The sequence below is a fragment of the Triticum aestivum genome, chromosome 4A, assembly GCF_018294505.1.
Source record: "Triticum aestivum cultivar Chinese Spring chromosome 4A, IWGSC CS RefSeq v2.1, whole genome shotgun sequence".
NCBI lineage: Eukaryota > Viridiplantae > Streptophyta > Magnoliopsida > Poales > Poaceae > Triticum > Triticum aestivum.
The window spans coordinates 529,223,502-529,234,248 of NC_057803.1; the positions used below are offsets into that span (position 1 = coordinate 529,223,502).

At 42.5% G+C, this 10,747-nt stretch overlaps 1 protein-coding gene across 1 annotated transcript; it reads right to left on the minus strand.

Moving 5' to 3' along the window:
- Positions 1 to 3,984: 3,984 nt before the first annotated feature.
- Positions 3,985 to 10,404, minus strand: LOC123086719 (E3 ubiquitin-protein ligase CHFR). The gene is made up of 14 exons (XM_044508489.1): positions 10,208 to 10,404; positions 9,920 to 10,073; positions 9,361 to 9,455; positions 8,562 to 8,715; positions 8,350 to 8,485; positions 8,174 to 8,260; positions 7,290 to 7,383; positions 6,774 to 6,878; positions 6,317 to 6,417; positions 6,147 to 6,212; positions 5,968 to 6,055; positions 5,387 to 5,447; positions 5,239 to 5,302; positions 3,985 to 4,329 (listed from the first exon to the last, which is right to left on the minus strand). The coding sequence occupies exons 1-14, from the start codon at positions 10,281 to 10,283 to the stop codon at positions 4,201 to 4,203; spliced, it is 1,410 nt and encodes a 469-aa protein (XP_044364424.1). The 5' UTR covers positions 10,284 to 10,404; the 3' UTR covers positions 3,985 to 4,200.
- Between the last annotated feature and the right edge of the window lie 343 nt (positions 10,405 to 10,747).

The following is a 10,747-nucleotide window of genomic DNA, read 5'->3' on the forward strand; positions in this document are numbered from 1 at the left end:
CATCAAAACACATAAACTCATAATACCGATTGTCACCGAACATTAAGCGTGCGGACCCTACGGGTTCGAGAACTATGTAGACATGACCGAGACTCGTCTCCGATCAATAACCAATAGCGGAACCTGGATGCTCATATTGGTTCCTACATATTCTATGAAGATCTTTATCGGTCAAACCGCATAACAACATGCGTTGTTCCTTTTGTCATCGGTATGTTATTTGCCCGAGATTCAATCGTCGGTATCTCAATACCTAGTTCAATATCATTACCGACAAGTCTTTTTACTCATTCCGTAATGCAACATCCCGTAACTAACTCATTAGTCACATTGCTTGCAAGGCTTATAGTGATGTGCATTACCGAGAGGGCCCAGAGATACCTCTCTGATACACGGAGTGACAAATCCTAATCTCGATCTATGCCAACTCAATAAACACCATCGGAGACACCTGTAGAGCATCTTTATAGTCACTCGGTTATGTTGTTACGTTTGATAGCACACTAATTGTTCCTCCGGTATTCGGGAGTTGCATAATCTCATAGTCATAGGAACATGTATAAGTTATGGAGAAAGCAATAACAACAAACTAAACGATCATCGTGCTAAGCTAACGGATGGGTCAAGTCAATCTCTAATGATGTGATCTCGTTCATCAAATGACAACTCTTTTTCCATGGCTAGGAAACTTAACCATCTTTGATTGACAAGCTAGTCAAGTAGAGGCATACTAGTGACACTCAGATTGTCTATGTATTCACACTTGTACTAAGTTTCCGGTTAATAAAATTCTAGCATGAATAATAAACATTTATCATGATATAAGGAAATATAAATAAAAACTTTATTATTGCCTCTAGGGCATATTTCCTTCAAAGGGAACGCAACGCTGAGCTCGTGCAACCACGAAGATGGCCCAAGCTCGAGCGCATCTCCGAAAAATCGGCGGGACCATTTCGGCTCACCTCCTGTTGATTCGGTCGCCCTATATTGCCCCCTTCGCCTCATCGCTGAAACTCCCGCCACCCTTCTCCCTCCTTTCAAGCTTTCTCGCAGACGCGCATCGGTATCGACCAGTAGGCAAGCGGCGCTCCTTCCCTGTGCGACGGTCCACGGTGGCGGCGAATCATGACCTCATCTTCTCTGACTGTTTCGGTGTCTCCCTCAAGCTGCAACAATGGCCTCTCTGAGTTCAATCACCCCCTTCTATGTTGTCGGTGTATGTAGATCTAAGACCATGTGGTAGGGTTTGATGTTCAATCTTGTGGTAGGGTTTGATCCATGAGCATCTTGTAGCATGCTAGGTTTGTATTTGGGTGCTGGTATCTGAGATTGCAATCTTGTAGCATGCTAGGGTAGTGTGTTCGGTAGCTAGTTGTGATGTATGTTGCTCATGTCGTGCTATGTTGAGCTAGATTGTCCAGTGGCGTGTGTTCTACGATTATAGGACATGACCACACAAACGCAAGATCTTAGCAAGCCCTTGTCCTGTCCGAGATCCACTTCCCTCCAATCCTATGTCGAGGACTCCCAGACCCCTTTGATGAGCAGATGCCTCCTAATTCAGATGTGTTCGAGGTTTCAGGCACAGGTCCTCCTTTTGTACCTATAGCCTTTGTGCTCGCTGAGCCAAGTGTTGGCGCTGCTGACGCTGCACAAACGGCAGCAGTAAAGGGAAATAAGGATGGTAGGAGGAACATCATGAAGTGGCAGTCGTTCATGTCCATATTCGTTCTTAACAAGATGTGTGAGCTCATATCTAGCGGGTTTAGGACTGAGAAGTGCTTCAAGGAGGTGCACTTGAACATCATTGCGAAGCAGGTGTTCGAGTTATGTGGCCAGGAGGTGACCTCCACCCAGGTCTACAACCACCTTAGGAAGTGGAGATCTCGATGGATCACAGTGTCCAAGCTCAGAGACCTTAGCGGCGCCTCATGGGATTAGAACACTTTCTCGATCATTCTAGAGGCAGAGCACTACACCGGCCACGTTACGGTTAGCTCACACCCCCCTTGTTTTTTAGACTGTCAACCATTGCCTTCTCGTAACTAACAACATTGTGTTGCTTTCTTAGGACCACCCCAAAGACGCTAACTTCCTCAACACATCCATCCAGAACTGCAACTAGATGCGCACATCTTCTCCTTTGGGCTGGCAACCGGCAAACTTGCCATGGGCTCCGTTGAGCCTCTCGGTTCGCCCATGCCTGAGTTCCTAGAGACCCCGGACGCAGAGGCAGGCCTTGATGGCCCTGACAAGCCCTTTGAGCACGTCCCTGTACTTGATAGGAAGAGGAAGATGGGCGGCTTTATGGAAGAGGAGAGCAGTGTCTTCACCAGCATGACTGAGGTCGTGAAGGAGGTGGCAACTGCCATCAGGGAGAGCAAGTCCATCGACATCCACCCTGAGTTGTACACCGCCATCATGGACCAAGGTGGCTTCAGCCAGGAGGCTCTGACGGCTGCTCTGAGCCACCTGCTTGACAACAAGAACCAGGGTGTGGGGTTTGTTGCCATGGCAGACGCTCACAAAGAGCTCTGGCTCAGGAGTTGCTTGGCAAGCACGACGCAGTGCTGCCTCTGGTTACCGCGTGCATGATCCTCGACGGCGATGGCGACGACGATGACGATGCCGACGCACATTTTTGGTAGCTAGGGCTTGAAAACTATTTGACGGTATGTATATTTTGCTGAGGTGGTATATACTAACCCCTCACGATGATGGTGAACTTGTGGTGGTAGGATTACACCCTCTTTTGAATATGGTGGTAGGATGACACCATAGTAGTGCTAGGTTGAACTTGCTATGTTGTATGATCATGCATGCTTACTACTGCTCTTCTACTCCATTGCTTGTTGTTTGTGTGCTCCATTGTTTGCTGCTTGTGTGCTCCATCGCTTGCTGCTTCAACTATCGCTCTTGTGCACTGCTAGGACAAGTGGTACGTGGTGTTCATCGAGAGGGCTCTAGGGGTTTACATGTCATGGGAAGTTTGCAATGAACAAGTGTCGGGTACAGCAACAGCAGCCACAGAGGGTTTAATACGAGGCAGACAGCAGAAGATGCTTACTCCAAGTTTGTGCAAAAGCAGGCATGCAAGGTTGAAGTTGGCAAGGCGACGCCACACTTTGGGGTGAAGAACTTTTTATCGTCGTTGCAGTGTTATGGCCTTGGTGTAGTCGCTGTGATTCTTTGTAAGGTGCAACGAGTAAGCTCACCACGTAGAATACAATATTAGCACACCTTGATGCTTGTGTGCAATCAAATATGTATGTGTGAGTTTAGATGATGCAGGACGCCAAATACCGTATCCAAACCTACTCTCTAATGCAGACAGAGGATATGCAGGCAACTAAACTAGGTGCGAATATTGGTTTTTAATCTATTTTTTCTCAGTCAGACCCAGCTGAAAAGTGTATGCAATGCACAGAAAAACTGAGATGACAACCCCAGTCCTCTCCCGTCGCCTCATTGCAGATTAACTATGGGATTTTCTCCAAGTGGTTAATCTCCGTGTCGGATTTTGCAAGTTATGATTTTTGGCGGCTGCTTACGGTTTCAAACTGACATAGACCGGAGGCGCTCATGTCCACAATCGCCTGAAACCGACGCTCGTGCCAACGAGTTGTGCGACAAAGATGGGTTGAAAACTTGATGCCGCTGCTACTGTGCACATGGCCATCTCCTCTTGGCCATCTCATTCTCATGCTTGAGAAACGAAAGCGATAGCCCAGTTGTGCATCCTTGGAACCATACATACCCCCTAACCTGCCGACAGAATGCCAACTCAGCTACACCCCATTGGAGCCACACAGGAAAGATTAAACAGATCCTAACAAGCACCAGCTTCGCCTTCTCCTTCAGATGAAAGCACTCTCTCCTATGCTAAACCCATGCTCATGTGCGAAAAACGGCGATTTTTCTAGCACACGCCAAAGGCACATCAGCTTGCGCATTGGTTGCCACAGCACATGAAAAATGACATGAGCTCCAGGAGGTGAGCTTGGCCGTGAAGGGAATACAACATAAACATGACAGTTTGGAACATGGAATGTATGCCACATTGGATGATGAAGGGAAACAAACAGTTTAGTATGGTCTACCACACAAATCAAACTCGGAAGGTGTGTGTGTTGCTCTATTATGTACATACAATCTTCTCTGTTGCTGGAGAAGCGGCTTCAAGAGACATCAGGCAAGTTAGGGGTTGCCTCTCGTCGGACGGCATACATGGTTCAGCTTCTTGGCATGGTCCTGTCGATGGTGCTGGGTACGGCACATGAAACCGTACCAGCAACTATCCCTGTCAGCAGCATCAGCTGGAAGAAGCTGCAAAACAAACATCCCCATCACCATCAAGAGACTGATAGGATACATGAAGAATAAATAAGGAATGCAGGGGGGAGGGGGGTATGCAGTTGTTAAGGCACTGATTCAACAAAACAGCTGTATCAGAAATCTCTTGCTTCAGATAATCTGTCGGATTCAAACAAGATTAACTTGGAACTGGTGATCATACCATTTTATGCAACCCTTTTAATAACTTATCTCAATATATCAACCGTGCCTTGATACTGTTGTCAGCTTGGGAGGAATTCTATGCTTATCAAAATGAATTACTACTAGTTTAGGCCCATACCAAACAAACAGGTAGGGAACAACAGGAAAATCAGACAGTTAAAAACCATTTAGTAATGTATATTATATAATGGTCTGAGATGTAACGGCTTTTATGCTCTTGGGGAAACCAGCATATACTACATTTCACAAAGCTGTAAGCCTTAAATTTATCGTATTTAAATGACCAATCTGCATTCAGTACCATGTACCTAGTATTCTACTGGATCATTGTAAAGGCTTTTATTCTAGTTGGCAAAGCAACTCCGGGAGTAGTATATGGTAAGTCTTGTGGACATCAATTTTTGTATCAACTCTGGGAGTAGTACTCCCTCCGTCCGAAAATACTTGTCATCAAAATGGACAAAAAGGGATGTATCTAGAACTAAAATATGTCTAGATACATCTCCTTTTATTCATTTCGATGACAAGTATTTCCGGACGGAGGGAGTATATGGTAAGTCTTTTGTGGACATCAATTTTTGTATGTCAACTAAATAAGTGTACTTACAGCATTGACATCTCACTACAAATAGTGGAAGGCATATCTAACATAAGTTAACCGATTAGCATAAGCTCATGAAAGTACGAACTGACTGTAAGAGTTAATAGTATACATACATTTCTGGGGGTTGACACGCGGAACCAATACAGCAGAAAATCAACGAACTTGTTGTAGCAATGGCTGCATTCATTTGAATCAACAAAATCAGCAAAGGCACCAAGACGAAATCAAGAAACTATTCTTGTCAACTCAGGAAGCAATTACTTGCAAAGGTATGTCCTGGAAGTAATTGCCTCAACATTATTCAGTTGCAGCCTTGAGCGATCTGCATGCAGCAAGAGCATCATATCGATAATGATTCAAATATGATATATATCAGAACGTTTCCCTATCAAAAAGATATATGTGGGCACACGCAACAGGAGTATAGTCCTCCGTTCCAAAATAATTGAAGTTCTAGGTTTGTTCCTTTTATGTTTGACCAACTCTATAGAAAGATGTGCTAAAATGTACAACACCAAATACACATAGTACAAAAATATATTCCGCAAAGAATGTCATGAGAGTAATTTGGTGTTCTAGATGTTACTATATTTTTCTAGACTTGGTCAAACTTAAACAAGTTTGACTTAGGGCAGCCCAGAAGTTCAATTGTTTGGAACGGAGGTAGTATTGCATAAACCAGGTGCCAAATAACACTCAAAGTAAGCTTCTTCAAATCATGCAAAGTCATATAGACCAGTATTTTATCATGTCAAGATAGAATTGAAGGTTTTAAGATAATTTCTTCACAGCTATCACATATGCACCAAAACAATATTCAACTGAAATAAACAGAACATTACCAAGTTCCTTATTGTCAAACTTTGCTATCCACTCAGAGATTACAGCTTGCAACGTTTTGCCAGATTTCTGTATGCACCTTTCTGTGATCTAGAGAGGAGAAACCACAGTTCATTCACACATGAAAGTACCATCAAGGCCATAAATGATAAGGGATAAGATCAAGATGGAATATTCCTACATCTTTTTCATATGGATTTCCCCCATGAAGCGTGTCCGGAAGTCTAGAGATATGGTGCTGAGAGATCTGGAATAGTATGCACACATCATGTCAAAACATTGCAATTGATGTGTATGATGATGAGAAGGTACATCAGGGCTTTAAAATATAGCAGAGACAGATTGGCTTACCATCCTGAAAGTTTCCTGGTTGCAGATTAGATTACAATGACTTGAATTCACTCCTTGGGAATACCAATAAGCTCCACAAAATGATCCATCACACCCCAAACCTGCAATATATGTATGGTAGGTCAGCGCCAAGAGTGGTGTCATAAAACTAAAGTAAAGTAGGAAGAAGAGCAGTCAAACTGCTCATAGTGACTGCAGCTTAAGAAATTTACTGAGAAGCAAGTAAGAATAATGCTTATGCTATTCATGCAGATTTATGCAATAGAATAGCCTTAAGGAAACTAACTAATGACGAGTATCTAAGGAAGGCCAAGAATAATATAAAAACACCAAATTTGCAGTTCAATGATGTAGCACTGCATCAGTAGTGTTGTAGTGTTAAATAGCATATCAAATGAACAAAATAATATAATGCATGCAATTAACAAGAATACAGACGATCAAAATCGGCAATTACATTTTTGTATACTGGTGTTAGGCCTAGCTGGCATCATTCCTCCACATCCATTACACTGTATGTGTGCTGCTCGGGGACTGCATCTAAATCCAGCAAATTCTGTACCTGCAATAGTCACATGTTCAAAACACAAACAAACATATGAAACAAGTAGACGCTGGAAGCTGAATAAAAATCTCAATTAACTATATCATTGCTCTGTTCTCTTTTAGAAGCTGTTTAGGAGTAACCCGTTGAAAACTTCAACTGATAATAAGAAGTTAAAAACAAAAGTAAGAACTGCTTTTGTCTTAACCATATCAATGCAAAACGAATGCACCCAGTCTGAGCTCATGTGAAAAATGCACACACACACACACACACACACACACACACACACACACACACTGTTATTGTATCAAGGGAACAACTTTGATAGTTATGAAAAAAAATCTCCAGATTCTGAAAATCTGAAGGCGAGCGTGTACTAATATATGTTGATCAAGATGATATTCAAAGTGATATTCCCATATTTACCACATTGAGGACATGGAAATTCAGCATCGTTGCTTTCATCACTTGCAGGTGGCAAAGGGCACTTTCTTGATTGATTTTTCTGTTTTCCCAAAACCTACGGCGTGAAATAACATGCCACCAACTATTTAGATTCTTGGGAATGGAGAAAGACCATATATATAGAACAAAAATATACTGGTAAAGTAGAAAATATATTAAAGGAACCATCTATGAACGCAGGCTCAGTAGGTTTAGCAAGGAGCAATTGTCACAAGGTACTCAATGGTTGCAATGATACATTTTAACTAAAAGACGAGCAAACTTATGAAGACAACTACAGAACTTTTCATCCAATGGTACACCTGTGAATTCTTTAAAAATATTCAAATCATAACATTCTAGGTAAATATTCATTCTGCAGGTCCCATATTCCATGAATTCCCTTGCTAAAACGTTAAGATAAACTGCTATATTCCTGTTGAATCTTAAAATTTCACCAACAAATTCACACATCAAGTTCACAAATCGAGACTAACCTTAGAATTCATACAAAAAAAAAGTGACAGATAAGTTGTATTACAGACCTCACAAAAACGTGCTATTTTCAGACCACGGTAAGATGTCCAATTTATCATGTCACAGCCTTGAATGGCTTGTATTAAGATGCTGCTAGTGATAATTGATAGATTAGCTAACCAGTTAAGTCCATGAGACTCAACTGTAAATTAAATAACTTAATCGGCGGTTTAGCTACAAAGAAACTAATGCGGGCATTTGATGAAGGGTGAGGTTTTCTTACAAAAAATCAGATAACCATGACTAAAATATGACATACTGGCGCCAGAACTGATGCATGTAGAAAATAGTGAACACCGGCAATTCTTACAGTAAGGTTGTAAACTCACAAGATTCGATTTAACTGAGGCATATGACTCTAACAACGCGATCTCATCATCAGACCGCTGTAGTGACGAAAAAGCTTGTAGTATAGCCTACAAAAAAACAATGAAAGAAAATCTAGCCCACCAATAACAATTTCAGGAACAAAATTCAAGACAGACATTAGCAAAAATTATGGTACCTCTTCAATATTATGAAGGAAGTGATTCCTTCCAACTGATTGCACCGATGTCCTACATTGTGGACAGGCAGCACTCTGGCTTTTATCGCGCGACTTGCTCGAAGACCTTCTCAACCACTCTGAGAAGCAGCCATTGCTAAATTGGAAAGGAGAAAGGATCAACACCTAGACTTTAAAAAAACTGAGATTGGCTAAGAAAGCTAGAAAAGTACCAGAAGTTGTGGAAGCAGGGAGCAACAGTAACAACATCATGCCACAAATTCAAGCATATGCTGCATTTTGCATTCTCAATATCGAGTAAAATCTTAACATTGTTTTTGTCATGGTCCTTTGCAGCTGTTATATCAAAGGTATACACTAAATGACCTGGAAGAAAAATAAATCATGAGTGTGTTACAAAATAATCCAGTTCATCTGTTCAGAATTAGAGAAGCATGAAAATTAGAGCCCTCCTAAAAGGTAAAGATTTGCTGATCCACAAGTACAAGGACTCTGTATTAATTTAATGTGGCTACAGCCTTTGCAGGTTTGACAACATTCTAAGAATATGAGTGGTAGGTTTGCAGATAGTGAGGAAGTACTGGTTTGTTGAGCAAGAAATTATTCAAGACAATCTGAATGTTGTCAGTATATACTTACAATAACACATGATATTTTTTCCTTTTGCAGATATGGAGTTCTTCAGAGTTCAGGATCACATAAATAAATGTAAAATTGTAGCATACACATGTTTCACTTTGTAAACGTAGGAGTTACCTTACACAGAATGATAATCTTAGCTACATAAGAATTAAAAATGATCAAAGAATGCAGATTTAGTGAAAAAGGCACAAAATTTTGTTAAGCTTCATAAGGCACAAAATAGTTATGCAAGTAATGGAAAGGGGTTATGCCCGGTTCAAAAAAAATAAGGCACAAAATATATATTTTCCTCTCCAAGGAAAAGGGATGTAGAACATGCAGTGGAACTAATCCGTGGAGCACAAACTGAAAATAGGAAACTGATATGACCTTCTTCCTGGGGTCCTGGGACAATCTTGCTCCCTGGTTTAATGTCAACTAATTCTTGTTGGATAACTCTTCCATCAACAATAATTGCATCCGAGCTTTATCAAATGGTACATGGACAATGGCAAAGTATGAACGTTAGCAAGAATATAATAATAATGGTATACAAAACACACAAGGATGACATGGCAAGCATGAAACATTAACAAGAGTCTGATAAAACAGTAAAAGGTACCAGAATTTATAAGTTACCAAGGAGCATGGATACACTAGTACAGCTTAAGAAAAGAAAAAAAAAAGAGGCGCCTTTCTCACAAGTCAAAATTCTCTATCGATTCGCACCATTTCGAACGAAATCGAACCTTAAATCGCCGAAATAGAGTCCAAACACATCCAAAATTTACATTCTATCGCGCTCCCCTCACAAGAACAAACATGCAACAACAGTACCAATCTTACAGCACCAAAATAGGAACTTAAAACCACACCAAAACCCGCACATTCCCAACAAGGCGCATTCCATGAGATCGACATCGCCCCAAAGAAGTACCACGGATCATACCTGAGGTTCCGGATCGTCGCCGACGAGGCGTCGCCGCCGCGCCTAATCTCGCACCACGCGAGCTCCTCCCCGCCTGCGGCGGGGGCGACCAGGGAGCAGACCACGGCGTCGCCCTCTGCGACGGCCACCTCCGGGTAGGCAGAATCCGCGGGCACTGAAAAGGAATGCACGGGACAGACCAAGAAATCGGAAAGAATCAAGAACCGTGCGGTCGAAGGAACCCAAGAGGGGGGGGGGGGGGGGGGGGGAGGACATGGAGGGATTAGTTGGGTTGAGCAGGCCCGATACCTAGCTTCGCCCAGACGCCTGCGGCGGCCGGGGAAGACGCGGACGGGTTGGAGTTGGAGCACTCGCCGGAGTCCATGAGGGCAGGGAGCCGGCGGGGAAGGAAAAGGTAGGAGATGACGTGCGTGCAGCGACGCCGGCGCGTGTGCGTGCAGGGGACTTCGCTTCAGTTCAGAGTTCGGGTTTGGCTGCCTCGTGTACGGACCTCTTTTTTATCTGTAAAATGTAAAAAACGTCGGGTTTTTAACCAGGACAAACTGAACGTCTTTTACACTAACACAAATGGAAATTACCATCCGCGTGACAACTAAATTTGGAAATTGTCTTTTTTTTTAACAAGGGAGGCGCCTACGGTGACTTCGTAAGATAATAAGCCGGCTCAGTCTATCGAAGGTGCAGGTGCTCGTAGCAGTAGGGTGTGCGTATGTGCGTTCATAGAGGTGAATGTATACGCGTATGTATGAGCGCTTGCATCTATACTGTGTTAAAAAAATTTATAATGAAATCTTTTCAGTTTTGTTAAGGGAAAAATTAGAATAAGTC